This window comes from Martes martes (assembly GCF_963455335.1).
Source record: "Martes martes genome assembly, chromosome: 5".
In the NCBI taxonomy this organism is placed as follows: domain Eukaryota; kingdom Metazoa; phylum Chordata; class Mammalia; order Carnivora; family Mustelidae; genus Martes; species Martes martes.
This window is the reverse complement of record NC_137892.1, coordinates 25653711-25674551: the sequence shown is the minus strand read 5'-3', so window position 1 is coordinate 25674551 and position 20841 is coordinate 25653711. Positions and strand designations below refer to the sequence as shown.

At 40.3% G+C, this 20841-nt stretch overlaps 2 protein-coding genes across 3 annotated transcripts in view; one reads left to right on the top strand and one right to left on the bottom strand.

Annotated features, from left to right (window-relative positions):
• Window positions 1-2340, bottom strand: part of DMXL1 (Dmx like 1) — a 125059-nt gene extending 122719 nt beyond the window's left edge. The window contains exon 1 of the mRNA XM_080804998.1: window positions 1697-2340. Within this exon, the coding sequence (XP_080661124.1) occupies window positions 1697-1783 (87 nt within the window). The 5' untranslated portion in view covers window positions 1784-2340. The remainder of the gene's footprint in view (window positions 1-1696) is intronic.
• Window positions 2341-2470: 130 nt separating this feature from the next.
• DTWD2 (DTW domain containing 2) overlaps window positions 2471-20841 on the top strand; it is a 196649-nt gene continuing 178278 nt past the window's right edge. The window contains exon 1 of one of the 2 annotated variants that reach the window (XM_080804993.1): window positions 2471-2534. The gene's annotated coding sequence lies outside the window, so the exon portion shown is untranslated. Of the gene's footprint in view, window positions 2535-17692; window positions 17829-20841 lie in introns of those variants that run through there. The other variant, XM_080804994.1, reaches the window with a different exon arrangement.

The window sequence follows — 20841 nt, the reverse complement described above, 5'->3', positions numbered from 1 at the left end:
AAATAGATTTTAAAACAAGGTCGCAGAAGAAGCTACATGATGGTGTATAATAACCACATAGAGTCTCTGGTATATTAGCTCACCTCTTCTTTAAAATAACACGGAAGCATTCACCAAGGTTTTATATACACTTAGAGGGGTCATCTAGGTGTATACCTAGGCCAGTATATTGTACGTACTTTAAAGTTCACACTATCGCATAGATTCCAAAGGCTTTCTTAGGAAAAGTTGCTAGAATTTGCATTGGAGAAAGCACTCATACAACTTTAGGAGATGTTACCATCCTATAATCTCCCACTAGAAAATCCCCTTAGGATGCTGCTTATTTCTTCCATCTTAATACCAAGAGCAGAGAGCAATGCCCAGCTATAGGGAGTCTAGAGTAGCTCACTAAGACCCTCAGAGTTCACTCTTCCCCTGAGCATTCAGGCTAGATTAACATTTAGCATCAGAATCTCAAAATTGCTACTGTCAAATGCAAGCTAAGGTATGTATGAATCTCTCCACAGAGGAGGTACATACTCTCTGAGAATGAGTACTTAGTTGTCACAGATCTAAAAGCACAATTTAGGTATGAAATTCCTATACCATGTTAAACTATCACTATTATTTAATCTAAGACTTATTTTGACTGACAAAGACCACAAAATAATTCATAAGTAAAACAGAAGAAACCCTAGGGGATCTGTTAGGCTGTTTACTTAGTTTCACTTGCTTATGTAAAATTAAGTTTTACTTTTATTCTTAACGAAGAGATAACAACACAAGTTATGGCGAATATCCTCAGTATTATAAATACGTTTAGACAATGGGTATCATATGCAGTACTTACTTACAGTGTGAAATTATTATAAAAACTATAGTTAAAGCAGAAAACGGAACCGCACTGTTAAGTAGCTAGAAGTTTGGGGCCTTCCTCCTTCCAGTATCTGAGAAGACCAATGAAAAACTAGTCACGTTCAGTAAATCTTAACCTGGAACTACCACTACACACCAGGGAAGTTTTATGGAAAAACTGTAATGCAACTTTTGGTAATTAATGTGAACAATCTAAAATAAACAAAAGTTTCCCAGGATTTCTAAACTGTTAGATATGGAATTCAAAGGATGACAGGAGAGAAATACTTATGAAAAATCTCTTCTTTCCAAAGTTATTCCTTGGTGAATATGAAGAAAACTACATGAAAACACTGTTTTCACTGGATCACTCAGCGCTAGATGTTGATAGCAAACAATTAATTGTTATAAGACACCCACTTTTTTTTAAATTACAAAGTTACTTTATCTTAAATTAGTATAAAGAAATTAAACCAATCTCAACTATTTCTACATTTGACAATTTAAGCCTATGGAGTAGGATAACGAAACGCCCTCATACACATTACAACAACGATTTCTGGATAAACGATTTTGATAAACCACCCCAGTCCAAGGACGTCAGACTAGAAACTTTAAAAATCCTACAAAACATTCTAACTTCCGACCCAGTGCCTCGATGACGGACATTTTTCTCCCTCCTTCGCTCTCAGAAGCCAGGTCCGCCCGGTCCTAGGGGCGGGGACCTTCGTGGGGGACCTGGGGACCCCAGTGCGGGCGACCAGGCGTTCCTGGCCTCGGCCCCGTGAGTCTGGGCCGATCCCGGCTGACTCAGGGGCGCGGACCCGCCACGGGCAACGCGGGAGCCTCCCTCACTCACCGTGAAGCGCTGGTCGCCGACGCTGCCCACGGAGAAGCAGTGGTCGCCAGGGTTCACAGCCCCGGTCAGCACCTGGTGCAGGTTCATGTCTGCGCCCTAGTCCAGCAACGGACGCCGCGTCCGGCTCATGCCCAGGGTCAGCTGCCGCTTCCCTCCTCCTTCCCTCAGGGGCGGCGGCCGCTCTTGGGCGGCGACGGCGGCAGCGACAGGCGCCAGGAGCCGGAGCCGCTCAGCTGGGGCCCGCAGTTCATCCCGAGCCCAGGCGGGCAAGGCCCGGAGGGGGCGGGCCGCCGGGAGGGCGCAGCGCGGCGCTCGTCCGCGCACCTGTCACAGCCCGCGCGGGCCCAGGTGAAGCTCCGGGGCGACTCAAGGGCCGAGACCCCAGGCCGACTGCCCGGAGGAGGGCCGCGCAATCCAGACAGTTCTTCTCGGCTCGGGGTGGCTGGCCCAGACCGAGCCCCAGGGGCGCAGGCAGCACGCGCTCGCCTTCCCCGCCTGACCTGTCCCTTCCCGGCTCCGGTGCCCGCCACCCCCACTGGCCTTTGCCGCTTACTACGCGTCGCTAGGTCCCTGCAGCCGAAATATCGCGAGACTTCCCGCGGCGAAGAGGGATACTGCGGTAAAGGACTCACTTTTTTTTAACCACAGTTTACAGATCCGCAAGTGGATAAGAAAACGCCTCGTCTAGTCAGATGCTGGCCAATCACGAGCTCCAGTCTACCTAGGGCCCCACCCACCACTGAAGACAGGCCAATCGCTTGGAGGCTGGTGACTGAGTCTGTCGGTGTGAGTGCGGAACACAAGGACCCCGGCAGAAATACAATGAGCCTAGAATGAGGTAAGAGTAGTCGAATTATGCTTTAGGTTGGGGCTTAATCCGTCGGGTCAGAAAGCGTGAATGGAAGAAATGCGTTATAAATGGAGGTGCAATGTCCTCCGTCCTGATAGAGACTACAAGTCCCAGCAAGCACCGCTCCCCCCCCCAGGCGGCCCTTGGGGACTCCCAAGTAGATGTGACCCCTTCTGGCGACTCTGTCCCGGCGTAATAGTTTCTCCAGCCTTCCGCGCCTTTCCAACTCGCTAAGCAGGGTGATTTTGAGAGACTTAAATATTCGACAAGTGTTCAAATCAAGTGTTTTCACCTAAATTTTCCTGAACTTAGGTTTTGAAGAACCGCTGACTGTAATTACTGCACCAACCCTCCGTTGAGCGTTTGTTTCTGGAAAAAACCCTAAGGATTCCAAAAGATTAGCGTCACAGTTACAACTGCTGGATACCCTCAGTGTATTTTGACCCAAGTCTTGTGTTATTGTTGATAAAATATCTGTTTACATGTTTCCTTCCATATATTTAAGCCTCTGAAGTACGGACTGTCCTCTTCGACTGTGTATCCCCAGTGTCTAGCGCAGTGTCTGTCCCAGTATAGGTGTTGGGTAAATGTGAAATGGATGAATATGAACAGGATCTCTCCACCTAAAAAGAGTAGTTTGTTTAAAATTGCTAAATTGATTTTTATATACGTTTGTCGTGGTTTAAAAAAATAAAAAAAAATCCTTCACTCTGATACTTGGATGGGAGTATTAATTTTATCCCTTTATGCTTTGCGAAGAAATTTTTTTGCAATGTGCATTTTATTTTGCAGTAAAAAGTCACTTAAGGGGCTCCTGGGTGGCTCAGTGGGTTGAGCCTCTGCCTTCAGCTCCGGTCATGATCTCAGGGTCCTGGAATCAAGCCCCACATCAGGCTCTCTCCTCGGCGGGGAGCCTGCTTCCCCCTCTCTCTCTGCCTGCCTCTCGGTCAACTTGTGATCTCTCTGTCATATAAATAAATAAAATCTTTAAAAAAAAAAGTTACTTAAAAAACAAGCTTAAGAGCCATCTCCCTCTTTTAATTTGAACGATGTCAATAGAATCCCATTATTTATCCCAGTCTCTTTATAAAAATAAGGGACTTAAAACTTAATTTGTCTTTTAAAAAACTTTTATTGAGGCCTAATGACATACAACTTAATTTCTGTTTTAATTATAAGTCAAATCTTATTCAGAGTGGCTTTAAGTTAGTTTTATATTTTAGATTCTAACTGAAGTTTTTTGTGTGTGTCCTACATAAATTGTATCTGGCCAAACGTGTTTACTCATTCTATCCTGTCCAGTGTTTAGTTTTCAAGGGCATGCAGTATAGCAGAATTAAAGAAACTGAGTGACCTAGTAGTTAGGAAATCTGAGATCTACTCCTGATCTCACATTAGCTGTGTGACCTTGGAAAGGTTGTGCTAACTTTAAAACTGATTTTCCTCATCTGTAAAATCAGCAAGTTTAACCTATCAACAACATTTTGCTTGGCATTTTCATTCCTGCAACTCAGTACATCTGTTAGTTTTATTAAATTCCTTCAGCCTTGAGTTGGACTACCTGAGTTTGAATCCTAGCCTTACCACTCAGACAGGTTATTTAATCTCTCTGTGCTTTACTTTCCTTATCTATAAACAAGAGATAATAGCAGACTTTCTTCATATAATCACTAGAAGGATTAAATAAGAACAGTGTTTGGCACATAGAGTTCAATAGATGTTAGTTGTTATTATTATTATCACTATTACTAAATAGACCTAATAACCTTTTAATGTATGGTTACTCTTTCTAATGTTTTCCAGTTGGTGTCATACCCTGGTCCAAATCAAACTTTCCAGGGATGCTTGAGACTACGACAGATGTTCTGAGGACATTCTAGTCTATCTAAAACTGTGGTACTACAGTTCCTAACGAAAAGCAGGGGTATTCTTTTGCTTCTTATTCATCAGAAATACTCCTACTACTTTATTAAATTGCCTGTTAAACAACTTGTCTTTGATATATAGCAGATAAACTGTTTCACTGAAATAACTAAATGCTAGTAATTTATCTTTTTTCTTTCTCTGCAACTCCTTCCTACTGTCAGGTTTTATACAGGCCTGAGCTAAGAATGGTTTTTACATTTTTAAATGGTTGAAAATATCAAGAGAAGAACACTTCGTGATAAGTAAAATCGCATAAAGTTCACATGCCCATAAATAAAATTATATTGGAATACAGCCATGCATAATCATTTAGGTATTATCTATGGCTGCTTTCATACTACAGATGCAGAGTTGAATACAATTAACCATTGAACAAGGCAGGAGAAGTTCTAGTCTCAAAGGGGAAGGGAGACTTTAATTAGACTTAATAAGTGGTGACAGTGTAAAGAACAGCAAACAGACTAACCTCGGAGACCCTGGGGCGAAAAAAGGAGCGTGTAGAAAGCCCACTCAGACTGAGAATTATTCATGCCTGTTCTTCACTCTCTGATCTCCTGAAATCCTTGTCATTATCTTCCTCCCTGCCACCCTCATCCTAAACTCATTAATATAAATTCCTATCCTCTGAGTCCCTGTGCCATGGGAGCCACCAATAGGGGCTCCAGTTCCCTCTGCCAACATTCAATAGATGAAGGAGACTGGAAGTAAACAGAGTTCCTCATCCTGTAACAAAGGCTGAATCTGGGGGACTCTGTTGCTAGAATTTCATACAAGCATTTGGAACTTCCTGTTTCATAAAAACAAGATGAGGGTGTCTGTGCATCTAAGACACTGACTGCCCCAGGAACCCATCTGGACTGGCAACAGCAACCTTGCTATAGCAAAATCTGTTATGGAGATTACAGGTTAAATAGAAATTCGAGCAACGAAGTAGGACCCCAGCCATCCTTTATGTGTTGTTACTATAGAACATTAATTCTAATGCCTCTAAATTTTGGAGATTGCCATTAAATACTCTTGGCTCACTCTCACTTGCTCAACTGAAGGGTTCTCCACCCATAAGCACTTAAAGGGCAGTTATTTATAAAAGCTACTATTCATTAAACACCGAGTCTACACTATCATAGGTATTTTATTTATTTCATTTAAATCTCAACAAACACTATATTACAAATGAAGAAACCTAAACTAAAAAAGAGACTAAATATTCTCCAATACCATATTAGATTTGGATCATATCATCACCCAAGAATTTGAACTCAGATTTTATGGGCTGCAAAGACCCTATAAGTGTTCTCCAAAGACCCCTGAATCCCAAAGTGAATACAATCAGAGTCTACCACTTACCCCCTTGCTGACAGTGTGAGAAGAGACAGAGAAGGTGAGATGACTTCTTTATGTTGGATCTTCAGGGATTTTTCTAAGAAAAAGAACCACCTCCCCCAAATACTTTTCTCTTCCCCTTCCTAAAGATGGAAGAAAAGCTGACTTCCTTACTTTGACCCACTCCCAAACTAGAGAGACCATAGTTTGTTGAAAGATAAACATCTCCAGCCGAGAGACTCCTGATATTTTCCTACCAGGGAAATGTTGTGGGGTGGGACCGGGCATACTGGGGTTTGGATTCATTTTCCCCGCCTCCTTTGCTTTGCTCACATTTCTTTTCCATCGGCAAATGCCAGAAAACACACACAAAAAGAAGAAACAAAAACAGCAAGATCAACCTCCAACTGGGCCGCACCCAAGCCCTCCCCCTATGCAGGCCACACCAGAAAGCTGCAGGGAAGAGGCACAGTACTCCCTTCTCAGATGAGGGGTGGGGGTGAGGGGGCAAAGTGAATAAATTAGAATAAGTTAAAAAGGGCAGGCAAGGAATGCAACTTTGTGCTGGGACAACACACAAGAGTTGATGGGGGGGGGCAGGGAGCATCTCCAAAGTTTACAACAATAGGGGTAAGACCAGTGTGGGGAGAAGTCAGATTTACCTCCACGTTCTTCCCAAACAGAGCAGAAGAATTAAGAGTGGAGGGGAAAGAGACGCACAAAAGGAAAAGGTAGATATCTACCAATTAGGTAGTTATTCAATTGGTCAAAGGCAAATACTTCTCAGAAAGTCTTGAAATTATAAGTAAGTCACACATATACATCAACTGTGGCTTTAATCTGACTATAACGCTCCATATGCCAATTGGAATTTTCATTAGAGGGAAGTAGAAGTCGAGAGAAGTAATTTTGCTCTCTCTCCCTTTCTCTGCCATTGTGGTATGTGCACTTGACTCTTTGCTGTGTCTTCTCACAAGAGTTTCAGGATCAAACAATTCCTGGCCAAGAAACAAAAGTGGAATTGTCTCATTTTCCAATGGATTTCGATGAAAATTGCTAGTAGAATAAGGTACAAGACCAAGAGGAGACTTTGGAGAAGAACACTTTCGGGTCTCTAAGGAATCACACATGAGATGACACCCATTTAGGCTGTTTCAAGGTCACTCACATCTTACTATATCACTGAAAATATCACTACCATCTGGACAGCTTGACATGTTTTATGGGAAATATGCCTCTTTTCTTTATGTTTCTGCACTAATAGGTTGGTTTAGTAATAAATATGTGGGACCTTTTGTTTAGAAAAAAAGGCGGAGGTGTAAAAAAAGAGAAGCAAGACAACAGCAGGCAGTTTTTTTAAATCCAGGAACCTGAGGTCAGTGGACTCTGGAAGAGTAATAAAGAAAAGGAACTATCACAATCAAGATCCCAGCAAGTTATTTTGTGGATATTGGCAAGTTGATTCTAAAGTTTTATAGCAAGGAAGAAGACGCACAACCAGCAAACACAATATTGAAGGAGAAGAAGAGAACTGGAGGACTGACACTAGACAATTTTAAGACTTACTATAAAACTCCAGTAATTTAGACAATGTGGTATTGGCAAAAGAATAGACAAACAAATCAGTGGAACAGAAGAGAGAGCCCAGAAATAGACCCACATAAATAAAGTCAACTGATCTTTGACAAAGGAGCAATACAACGGAGCAAAGATAGTCTTTGCAACAAATGGTGCTACAAAAAAAACTGGACAACCATGGCCAAAAAATTAATCCAGACAGAAACCTAAAACCTTCATAAAAACTAACTCAAAAATGGGTCACAGACCTAAGCATAAAACACAAAACTATAAAATTCCTAGAAGATCACATAGGGGAAAACCCAGATGCCCTTGGTTCAATGTTGATTTCTTAGATACAACATCAAGGGCATGATCCATTAAAGAAACAGATAAGGTGGACTTTGTTAAAGTCAAAACTTTTGCTCTGTGAAAGACATAGCAACAGAATGAGAAGACAAATCATATTGGGGGAAAATATGTGCAAAAAACACATCTGAAAAAGGACTGTTATCCAAAATATACAACAAACTATTAAAACTCAACAATAAGAAAACAAATTACCTGAGATATTACTATACATGTATTAGAATGGCTGAAATCTGAAACACTGACAACACCAAATGCTGATGAGGAAATGGAGCAACAGGCACTCTCATTCATTATTGGTGGGACTGCAAATTTTCACAGTGGAAAATAGTTTGGTGGTTTCTTACAAACTAAACATACTCTTAGCATATGATCCAGCAGTCATGCTCCTTAGTATTTACCAAAAGCAGTTGAAAACTCATGTCCACACAAAATCCTGCACATAGCTGTTTATAACAATGTTACTGATAATAGACAAATCACGGAAAAAATAATTACAAAACACCAAAATATTCTGGAAGAAAAGAAAACAGAAGGTGTACCCATTCCCCAAATAGAATATAAACAAAGCTTGTCAGGAACTGTGCTTGAACTCAATCATGTATGTGTTATGGAATCACTGATGAGTAAATGGGTAAATAAACTGTGGTATATCCAGACAATGGAACATTATTCTAAAATAAAGGTATTAAACCATGATAAGTCATGGAGGAATATTTTTTTAAGATTTTATTTATTTACTTGTTGGAGAGCACACAAGCAGTGGGGACAGCAGACAGAGGGAGAAGCAGGCTCCCCCCCTAAGCAAGGAGCCCAATGTGGGACCCGATCCCAGGATTCTGGGATCATGATCTGAGCTGAAGGCAGACACTTAACCAACTGAGCCACCCAGGCATCCTAGTCATAGAAGACTCTTAAATGTATATTACTAAGTGAAAGAAGCCAATCTGGAAAGGCTACACATTGTATCCTCGCAACTATATGACATTTTGAAGAAAGCAAAATTATGGAGAAAATAAAAAGATCAGTGATTGCCAGGGGTTGCGGGTTGGAGCTTGGGGATGAGTAGGTGGAGTGCAGAGGCTTTTCTCAAGTGGGGGTGGGGGAATATTCTAGGTGCTATTGAGGATGGATATATGTCCAAACCTATAGAAGGTGTAACACCAAGAGTGAACCCTAAGGTAAACTGTGAACATTGGGTGATTGTGATGTGTCAATGTAGGTTCATCGGTTATAAAAAAAAAAGTGTATTATTCTAGTGGAGGTTGTCAATAATGGGGAAGCTATGCATGGGTGAGGGTAGGGTTATTTGGGACATCTCTGTGACCTCCTCTTAATTTTGCTATAAATCTAAAACATATCTAAAAAAAGTAGTCTAAAAAAAAAAAAAAGAAGAATGAGGAGTATGATTTGGAAATCATCAGAACCCACCGTGTCCCCCTAGCCAAAAAGGTGAGAAGAGATAGGAAGGTAAATTAACAAACAGAAATGTTGGGAAAGTTTCTCTAGTGTGGGAAGAAGTAACTACAAAACACCAAAATATTCTGGAAACAAAGAAAACAGAAAGTGTATACAGAGAAACAAAGCTTTGTCAGGAACTATGGGCACTCAATCATGTATGTGGTATGACTAACTGATGAGGTAGAACATGAAATTTTCCAGCAAGAGAAACTGCTGGCCTCTTTTCTGCCTCAGACAACATAGCAAGGTGCCCTTGAAGCAATCCGTGTCTAGGTAAGGACCATTTAAAGTGGCCCTTTAATTATGTAATATAAAGTGAGACTATTTCTGCCTAAGGGTGAGAGAATGACACTGGGTCATGCACCATCCACCAATATATATAAACTAAATAACAACTATATTACAAATTACATATACTTAACATATATTATTTATATATGTGTGTATATATACATATATATATATTTAAAAACAGCAAAATTTTGTCAGCAACAACCACCTTAGGGAAGCAACATAACCACATGACATAAACCAGAAAAAGTGATGGCCACCTACAAAAGCCGAAGATTCCACTCAGGCTTCGTGTGGTTCTATTTGCATCTCCAAGAAGCAATCCTTGAAAGTTACAGACAAATCATAAGAATCCTCACAAATAATCCCCAATTTAGAAAGAAGTGGACTGAGAGCATATCCTTATTTTTCCCCCCTTCTGCCTAGGGAAGTAGAAATAGGTTCTAGAGAGAGATGGACGAAATGAGAAGTCAGCACAACCTGGACTGCCTCTCTCTAGTCGATGGTTGGGCTCCAGGGCCCTATACCAAAGGGAGGAATGGCAGTGGCAGTTCTCATGACAATGGCATTACAAGCCTGGCAAACATCAGAGAGCACGTTCAAAGTAGACTACAGAAATCTACAAAATCCCACCAGAGTGCATGCCCTTACTTGCTGGGCAGTCCTGCCTTACCTTAGGTTCACTGGCCACAGTAACTGACTCAGGAATGGACCCCGGCTGGGTCAGTCAGAAGCCTTCTCTGGGATTTTTCTGCTGCAGCTAGCAGGGAACACTTGGATTTTTTTTTTTTTTAAGATTTTATTTATTTGAGAGAGAGAGAAAGAGCATGAGTGGAGAGGGGAAGGGGCAGAGGGAGAGGGACAAGCGGACTCCCCACTGAGCGGAGAGCCCTACCTGGGCTCAATCCCAGGACCCTGAGATCATGACCAGAGCCAAAGACAGACACTTAACTGACTGAGCCACCCAGGTGCCCCAGAACACTTGAATTTGTTAAAGAAAGGACCATCGTCCCTGAACAGAGACGATGATTGAGCGTTTAGAGAAGAATGGACAGAGAACAGTAGAGCTAAGTTCTATTTCTGACTGGAATGATGAGGATGTAATGACAACCTCACTTGAACTCTTGGTTCAGTCCAGCATCATGCCTACCTTGCCTAGTTATGTGATCCCCAAATCTTCCCCACCTACTTTTTTTTCCTTAAATGGGTTTGAGTTTTAATTCTGTTTCTTCACTTTGAACCCCAAGATTAACACGCAATAACTTACAGTCCACCAAGCAAGAGAGTTCCAATTATCCTGAATCTCCAGGAAATATTAGCACGTGAATCAGCGGAGAGAACATCAAATAGAAAAAAAGCCAAGAAGAATACCATTCCTGAAAATTGTTCTCTATATAACTCTACATAACTTGGCACAATTGCTGCAGGTAGGATTTTTTCTTTTTAAATAAAAGTATGGATACCAGGAAGAAAATTAGTTCCACAGAAAAAATCTGGCAGAGCTCTGAACAAATAGAAGAAAGCAGAGGTGAATTGATTTCATCTGTTGATTTTTCCTTTATAGCAAAGAAACAGAGAACCTTTTTGAGAAGGAAATTCAGTAAGCAGCATTCTAAAAACCCTCATTTCTGTGCCTGAAATTGCTAGAGATTCAGATGGTCAGAGTACTTTTCTTTCCCTGTGTTCTGAAAGCACACTGCCATGTTCTCAGTGCAGAGGCTTTTGATTACAGTTCTTGGATCAAAAGCATCCTGAGAGAGCACACGCACTCAAGGTTGTAAACAGCGCGTTAATTAAAGCACATCTATCTGAGTCAGTAATGGATTTTCAGCAGATAAGGCCTTTTGATTCCTGAATTTGAGGTAGATAAAAGAAATGCTTTTTTCTACATATGAAAATGTCACTTTTGCTGTGTATAGTTCTGAAAAACAATCTCATCAAGTTTGTGTTTTCAAAAATGAAATTAAAAAATAGTATAGGATGGTATTTCTACCTGTTTCTTTCTCCTGTATGTAATGAACTTGGGTGTCTAAAATGCTACATTTGTTTGCTTAGACCATTTTCATCCTGGAGAAAAAGGGGGTAGGAGATTTTGAAACTTTCTCATAGAAGAGTAGGAAAGGAGGCAGGCTGCTGATTAACAGAATTGGATGATTAAGGAAATGACATTGTACTAATGTAGTGAAAAATGGGGAGAAAATAGCAGGACAAGCCTTTTTAGGTGGTTAAGGCCAAGATTGATTTTAGTGTTTGAATTTGAAGTAATCATAGGACATCCAAGGTATGAGACAGAGAGCTGGGATTGTAGTTCAGGAATGATTACACAGCTGGGAATGCAAAACTTGGAGATGCTAAGTTAAATGTCAAGAGTTGACCCTTAGGAAGGGAAGGGAAGTTGTTTCCAGGGAAGAGAAGGGGAAGAAAGCCAGCAGTGGAGAACCAAGAACTAAAGCTTAGTGACTACCCAGTATGGTCACCAGGTCAACTCCCCTAATGCAGTCAGGTAGGTGGGAGGGTCATGTAGGAACAATAGGAGGAACTTTAAGAAGTATGGTGTTTGGGGTGCCTGGGTGGCTCAGTGGGTTAAAGCCTCTGCCTTCGGCTCAGGTCATGATCTCAGGGTCTTGGGATCGAGCCCCGCATTGGGCTCTCTGCTCAGCAGGGAGCCTGCTTCCTCCTCTCTCTCTGCCTGCCTCTCTGCCTACTTGTGATCTCTCTCTCTGTCAAATGAATAAATAAAACCTTAAAAAAAAAAAAGAAGTATGGTGTTTGAAAAAAAAGAAAAAGTGTGCTGCTCAGAGTGTAAAAAGAAATCAAGTCCAAGAAGAGCATTGGATTTAGAATTTTAGGAGGTCATGGGTGACGGTCAGGAGCTCCCAGGGAGGTTGTAAGAAGGCATGGGCTGGCAACAATATCTATAAATTGTCTTTGCCTTTGTATCCATTCATTGTCATTTTCTCAAGCTGGGTCCTGAGAGTGGAAAACTATGAAGAAAATTATAAGACTCTGGGCTGCTTGCGTGGCTCAGTCAATTAAGTGTCTGCCTTCAGCTCAGGTCCTGATCTCAGGGTCCTGGGATAGGGCCCCTCAGTGGGCTCCCTGCTCAGTGGGGAGTTGGCTTCTCCCTCTCCCTCGGCTCCCTGCCTTTGTCCCTCCCCACCACTCATGCTCCTTCTCTCACTCTCTCTGTATCACAAATAAATAAATTAAATTTAAAAAAAATAGTAAAAGAAAATTACAAGGCCGTGAAGAATTAGCCCACCATGAGCTCAATCTCCTAGCCAACCCTTGAATCTGAATAAGGACAGACTATATCTTTCTTCCTTCCTTCCTTCTTTCCTTCCTTCCTTCCTTCCTTCCTTCCTTCTTTCTTTTTCTTTCTTTCCTGCCTCCCTTCCATGCTTCTTTTAAAAATCAGGTTGTTTGTTAAGAATTAAAAAGTGGTTGGGAGCGCCTGGATGGTTTAGTCGTTAGCGTCTGCCTTCAGCTCAGGTCATGATCCCAGGGTCCTGGAATTGACACCCGCATCGGGCTGCCTGCTCAGCGGGGCACCTGCTTCCCCCTCTCAAACTCCCCCTGCTTGTGTTCCCTTTCTCTCTCTGTCAAATAAATAAATAAAAATCTTAAAAAACAAAAAAAAGAATTAAAAAGTGGTTGAATTTCCCTGGTACATAGAAGGTTCTGAAAGGAGAGGCTCTGACTGGAGAATACCTGGACTGAAGTAGATAAAAGGGCAGTAGTTTCCTAGGCTTCAGTCAGACAGAGAACAAGTCCTTTCTAGCCCTGGCTCTGGACCACCGCCCTGAAGAGTCTAATTAGTTTGTTTCTCTGACCTTGATTACTACCTTGAGAAGAGGCTTTAAAGCCTGTTAGTTTCCTAAGCTTGCCAAGCCCCAAAGTCTCAATGTAGTCAGCAATCATGCCCTGCCCAGGCCTCTTGCTGTCTGACCACATAGCTTAGCTAACCCCATTTGTGTCACTGCCTCTCCTTATGCCTCCTTTGGGAAAGCCCATCTAAGAAAGAACTCCTTACACAAAGAGAAAGATTTAAAAGATTTTTGATGGAGTAAAGACCAATCATATGAGGAATCAAGGGTTGAGGGGTTGGACTTGGAAATGATAAATGTAGAGATAAAGACCTTTACCTAGAAAGAGTAGAGGTGAAATAACAAAGGTTCAACTTGATAGTCTTCAAGTCTTTCTACAAAGTAGGATGCAAATCGTTCTTGGAAAGGGAGTGTGAATTATATAGCATGTGAATTATATCTCAATATATTTTGAAAGGGGTGACCATACACAAAGAAAATGAAAGACCTTCCGTGCTCATCTGCAGAAAGAACAAATATTCTTAAAATGTCCATACTTCACAAAGCAGTCTACATATTCAGTGCAATCTCTATCAAAATGACAACAGCATTTTTAAGGGAGTTAGAACAATCCTACAATACGTATGAAACCACAAAAGACCCTGAATATCAAAGCAATCTTGAAAAAGAAAAGCAAACCTGGAGGCGTCACAACTCTGGACTTGATGTTATATTGCAAAGCTGTAGTAATGAAAACAGTATGGTAGGGACACAAAAACAGACACATAGATCAATGGCACAGATTAGAAAATTCAGAAATTAAATCGCAATTATATTGTTTCCTGCTTTGTTGAAGGAAAGACTATTTGCTTGGAAAAGGACAATCTCTCTTCAACAAAGGATTTTGGGAAAACTGGACAGCAACATGCAAAAGAATGAACGTGGACAACTTTCTCATACCAAACAGAAAAATAAATGCGAAGTGAATCAAAGACCTAAATGTAAGACCTGAAACCACAAAAATCGTAGAGGAGAGCACAGGCAGTAATTTCTCTAACATCAGCCATAGCAAGTTTTTTCTAGATAGGTCCCCTGAGGCAAGGGAAACAAAAGCAAAAATAAACTGTTGGGATGATAGCAAAATAAAAAGCTTCTGCACAGTGAAGGAAACAATAACTAAAAGGCAACCTCTGGAATGGGAGAAGATATTTGCAAATGAAAATCTAATGCAGGGTTAGTATCCACAGTATTCAAAGAACTTGTAAAACTCAATACCCCCAAAACAAATAATCCGGTTAAAAAACAGACAGAAGACATGAACAGACATTTCTCCAAAGAAGACCTCCAAATGGCCAACAGATACATGAAAAGATGCTCATCATCACTCATCATCAGGGAAATGCAAAACAAAACAACAAAGAGATATCACCTCACACATGTCAGAATGTCTAAAATCAAAAACACCAGAAACAGCAAATTTTGGCAAGGATGTAGGGATAAAGGAACCTTCTTGCACTGTTGGTGGGAATGTAAACTGGTACAGCACTTGGAAAACAGTATGGAGTTTCCTCAAAAAGTTAAAAATAGAGCTACCTTGAGATCCAGCAATTGCACTTCTGGGTATTTACTCGAAGAATACAAAAACAGTAATTCAAAAGGATACAAGAACCTCTATGTTTATAGCAGCATTATTTACAATACTGAAGTTGTGGAAGTAACCAAGTGTCCATCAGTTGATGAATGAATGAAGTAGAGGTGAGATAGATCTCTCTCTCTCTCTCTCCTCTCTCTCTCTCTATATATATATACATATATGTATATAAGTATTTCAGCCTTGAAACATTATGGAGGTTCCTCAAGAAGTTAAAAATATAGCTACCTTAGGACTCAACTATTGCACTACTAGGTATTTACCCCAAAGATACAAATGTAGTGATCCAAAGGGGCACCTGCACCCCAATGTTTATAGCAGCAATGTCCACAATAGCCAAACTCTGGAAGGATCCCAGAGGCCCATCAACAGATGAATGGATAAAGAAGATGTGGTGTGTGTACACACACACACACACACACACACACACACACACACGGGAATATTACCCAGCCATCAAAAAGTACCATTTATATCAATGGGGATGGAACTGGAAAGTATTATGCTAAGCAAAATAAGTCAATAAGAGAAAGACAATTATATGGTTTCACTCATATGTGGAATGTAAGAAATGGCACAGAGGATTATCGAGGAAGGGAGGGAAAACCAAATGAGAAGAAATCAGAGAGGGAGACAAACCACGAGAGACCCTCAACTATAGGAAACAAACTGAGGGTTGCTGGAGGGGAGGTAGGTGGAAGGATGGGGTAATTTGGTGACAGGCATTAAGGAAGGCAATGAAATCTTGGAACACTGAAAAAATAAAGTTAAAAAAAAAAGGAGGGCATATGATGCATAACAGTTCTTTTTTTTTTTTTTTAAGATTTTATTTATTTATTTTACAGAGTAAGAGAGCACAAGCAGAGGTAACAGTAGAAGGAAAGGGAGAAGCAGGTTCCCCACTGAGCAGGAAGCCCCATGTGGGGCTTGATCCCAGGACCCTGGGATCATGACCTGAACTGAAGGTAGATGCCCAACCATCTGAGCCACCCAGGCACCCCTAGCATGTTATGGATCCCCCTTAATGATGTTTGTATATGGAGTGATTGGAACTGTCTGCATGTTCCTCTTTTCATTTCACATTGAAATATTACACTGCTCCAGTGGTTTGCACAGAACCTGTTCAACTTTCTAGTAGTCATTCCAGGGAAGGAAGAAAGAGACCATAACCATATGTTTCCTCATCGACGAACAAACATGATGGATATACTAAATATTCCAATGCCTAAGTAATATTTATATAGGATGTTTTAGGCAGCATATAACAGACTATGCAACTATATAACAGTATATAACAGACTATGCAACCATCAGTGTCTTAAATAATAAAGACATGTAAATTGTGTCATACAACAAAGGCAGTTCCAGGATAGAGCAGTGACAAAATGTCAGCTTTCTCCTGTTGGACTCATGCTGATTTTAGCAGTTCCAAATTTTTCCTCACTAGGAAACATATAGGACAGCAGGAGGGATGGGGAAGGAAAAAAGGCATTTTCCTCGCTTTCTACTTTTTCCGGTGAAGAAACTCTTTCTAGGAAGCTACCATGCAAACTTCCTATTATATCTCTAAAAAAATATATACTTTATTTATTTGAGAAAGAGAGAGAGATACCCAAGCAGACTTCACATTGAGCATGGAGCCTAACATGGGACTTGATTTCCCCACCCAGGGCTCCATCTCCCAATCCAGAGATCATGACCTGAGCTAAAACCAAGAGCTGGACACTTAACTGACTGAGCCACTCAGGTGCCCCCCCTATTATAACTTAATGGCAAAAAAGGGGGTCACAATGCAAACCCCTAGATTTAAGGGAGGTTGAATAGGTGAATAACTGTTTTTTTGGCTTTAGAGATAGAAGTGCAAGAAAGGAGTGGGCTGGAAATAGCTTTTGGTTAGACAACAAAGCTGTCTGCTACATTACCCACTGGGGAAAGAATAATAAACTGAAAAAATATTTGCTTGAGGAACTTCCAATATAAGCATATGTCATTTAAGCTTAGGTAAAGCTCAAAAGCTGAAGACTAAAATTTGAGGGGAAATAGCACACTTGCATAGCAAAAAAATTTCAAAAACCAAAACATAAGCCTCTGAAAATGTTATGAAAGGAAATCTGATTAATATAGCTTTGTGTTTGGGATTCCACTACTTTTGGTAGGACTATATTTCTCTTGCAGAATAGCTAACTTTTCCTAGAATTCTCCTTTATTACCTCCAGAGTAGATTCCTAAAGGGCCAAGAGTCTTGATGTTTCCACTCCGACAAGTTAACCAGGAGTGTCTCTAACAACCACTTGTAATAATTGTATTTATTTTTCTTTCCATCTTAATTTTGAATTGGGTCACATTTAGCATCTCTATACTTCTCAAAGAGGTTTTAAGTACAATGCCACATATCCTAAATGAAAGTGAAAATGAAAAATGTTTGGAGAAATGTAACCTAATTCTCTGAGAATTAGGATCCCTGCATAGATCAAAAACTTAGAAAAACAAAACAACTGTTTTCCATTCAAATCATAACCCAGTCATATGTTGTAAAGCTGTACTCCTAATTAGTAACTTCTATACTCAAAAAATATCTTTTGAATGTTTTTTTTAAATTATACAAATGGAGAAAAGGAACCACATTGGTTTTTTAATGTTATTAAGAAATGAAGATATTGCTTATACATTCTAGTTTTAGCAACTTTGACTATGTTGACCCTTCAATTTTTCTTTTTCCTTAAACATTTTTTTATTAACATATAATGTATTATTTGTTTCAGGGGTGCAGGTCTGTGATTCATCAGTCTTACACAATTCACTCTATGATGTGAGTGCTCACCATTGCACATACCCTCCCCAATGTCCATCACCCAGCCGCCCCATTCCTCCCAGCCTCCTCCACTCCAGCAACCCTCAGTAAGTGTTGTTGTTGTTTTTTAAATGTTATTTATTTGTCAGAGAGAGAGAAAGAGAGAGAGCACAAGCAGGGGGAGCCTCAGGCAGAGGGAGAAGCAGGTTCCCCAAGGACCCCAATGTGGGATGCAATCCCAGGATGCTGGGACCATGACCTGAGCTGAAGGCAGATGTTTAACCAGCTGAGGGACCCAGGCGCCCCTGATTTTATTATTTTAGGACAATTTTAGGTACATAGCAAGATTGAAAGACAGAGAGGTACCTCCTGTAGGGGCCAAAGGGAGGTCACTGCAAAATATGCCACTTTGGCATATTGATTATTTTGAATTAAAAGTTACTTTAGACACACTCAGTACAAGAAGGGCACCCTGACCCTCTTCGTCTCAATAAAGTAGAAAATAAACCTCCCCATGTAAAGGTAACCTCCCTGTACCGGAAATGGGGAATTTAGTGCCAGAAAGTTTGTATAATAAACAAGGCTTGTTACGTTTTACTAATTTACTATCCCAACCCAAATTCTGTTTAGAATTCCTTAATAATTGAAGCTCCTTCACATCAGTTTTCTCTGCCCTGTCAATTCTTCATGAGATTAATTATCTCTTTGTCTAGAAAGTAAAAAACTGCCTGCCTTAGTTGTTTCTCTAGCTCTCAATTTCATTATTAGGCCTCTGTGTGAGTGTAATTACATTATGTTAAGCCCCCTCTTGTTAGTCTGTCTTATGTGAATTTCATTCTTAGAAAAGCTAGAACTGTAAACAGCAGAGAAAAATTTTTTCCTACCCAGTAGCCTACACAAACATACCTTCCCCGATAATCAATATCTTATACTAGAAAGGTACATTTCCTACTATTGATGTACCTACACTGACACATCACCCCAATACCATAATCTACATTAGGGTTCACTCTTGGTGTTGTAACATTTTATGGGTTTGGACAAATGTGTAATGATATTTATCAAGGATTACTATATTGTACAGAGTAGTTTCATTGTCCTAAAAATCTTCTGTGCTCCACCTTCCTACCTTTTATATCTTAAATCTGGCATCCCTAACTCAAAGGCTTTCAGTCATCATGAGGACTACCTCCTCTCAGGAAGAGCCTTGCCAACCTGTTGAACATTCTTGAGTTCAAAATATTGTAATCATTTATTCATTCAGCTAATATTAATTTGCAATACTTTCAGGTGTTTGCTAGGTATCCTATCCTTTGCTAGATGATGTTGTAAAACACAAAAATGAATGAGACATAATCCTAACTCTGCAGGGGTTGTGGAATGCTGGCTCTCCTAAATCACCTAAATAACTTATTGGGACAAAGCTGACTTTATTGCTTAATGCAGTCAGGAAGGGCACTACTGTAACAGAGTTCAAATAGTCTTAGAGAGGGAAGGGCAAAGTTGGGGTATTTATTGACATTTTTAAGTTTGATTCAAAGCAGTTATTTTAATTCTAGTCCATGGCGAGAGGGCATGTTGATTAGTATTGGGTATGGATCACTGTATAGATTACATGGATGTTATAGTTTAGAATTGGTGGACACAGGAGGTGAGGATTTTCTGGCAAGTTTTGGAATACAAACTGTTTTCTGGTACCTTCTATTGAAGAATTTATGGTTTATCCCAGGAAATTCCATTATTTTATATTTTCCTTTAGATCTAATTAATTAATGGTTGTTTGCCCTTTCCGGGGAAAATCAACAATTATCCTGGACAATTATGCCTGGAATTTGACCGAGGCATAATGCTACTTTGCATAGTTCTACCACTAAGACATCAAAGAGAGTAAATTTCTCTGTGATTCTACCTATATCTAAAACATGGATGATCTTTTGTTATGCTCTGAAAATGAAGATGATCCGTCATAAGACTGATTCTGTCTCTCGGCTTACTGTTTTGGCAGAAGAGTCATAAGTTTCCCAAAGAGAATTTATAATTTTATTAGAGTCAAGTTCTTTAGCTAGGATATGATTTATCTTGAAGAGATAAATCCTTTACTTCTGACAGTTTATAGGCTGTTCAAAAGTTCATCAGGCCAGCAACTAAGACACAATTAAGAAGATTCCTGAGTGGCACTGTCTTTTTCAGGCAGTGGATTCCGGATTCTTTAAAATAACAATGTCTTTAAAGATTTTATTGATCTGAGAGACAAAGAGATCATAAGTGGGAGGCACGAGCAGAGGGAAAGGGGGAAGCCAAGTCCCTACTAAGCAGAGAGCCCAATGTGGAGATTGATCCCAGGACCTTGAGATCATGACCTAAACTGGAGGCAGATGCTTAACCAACTGAGCCACCCAGGAGCTCCTGAAATAACAATGTCTTTAAACTGTGTGTTAAAAGAAGCTGTATGATTTAACTAAGTCCTTGGTAATGAAACCTCTGCTTTGGGAACCCAGACATGAAAAGAACTTTTGCAAGTTAAAATGAGCCCTTCAGCAGCCTTCCACTGTGGTTTGTGTAATCATGGTGACCACAGCAGCTCAACTAGTAGACAGAGGCAACCTGATTTGGGGGCCACCTTAAATCCAATGTTTCTTCATGCCATACAATCTTTGATTTTCACTGAAAACACCACATTTCTTAGTAAATAAGCTTAACTCCTAGTAAATCCTATTACCTTCTCTGTTACACATTTCTGATCACTGTTACAGTACTTTAAGTCCTGCTACTTTCCTTTCATTACCTGCAAAAGAGGAAACTCATGACTGTCTAACCTCTGTGAAATCCACATCATGAATAGATTTATTAGAAGTCTAATTAGAAAATGCAGACTTTACCTTGTTTTTTTGATGAGTTGCATTTTAAAACTAAAACAGAAAAACATTAGGTAAAATACACTGCATAAAACAAATTCACTTTGGCTCTAGAATATAACCCTTTACCAGAAGGAAAAAATTTTCTCAGATGGCAGAATTCATTGTGGTCATTAGAGCTTACTGGTTAGACAAGAGTGTGAACATTTACAAGGATATTAGATATACTTTTGTGGTAGTTCTTGAAGTGCTCCAGAGACAAAGA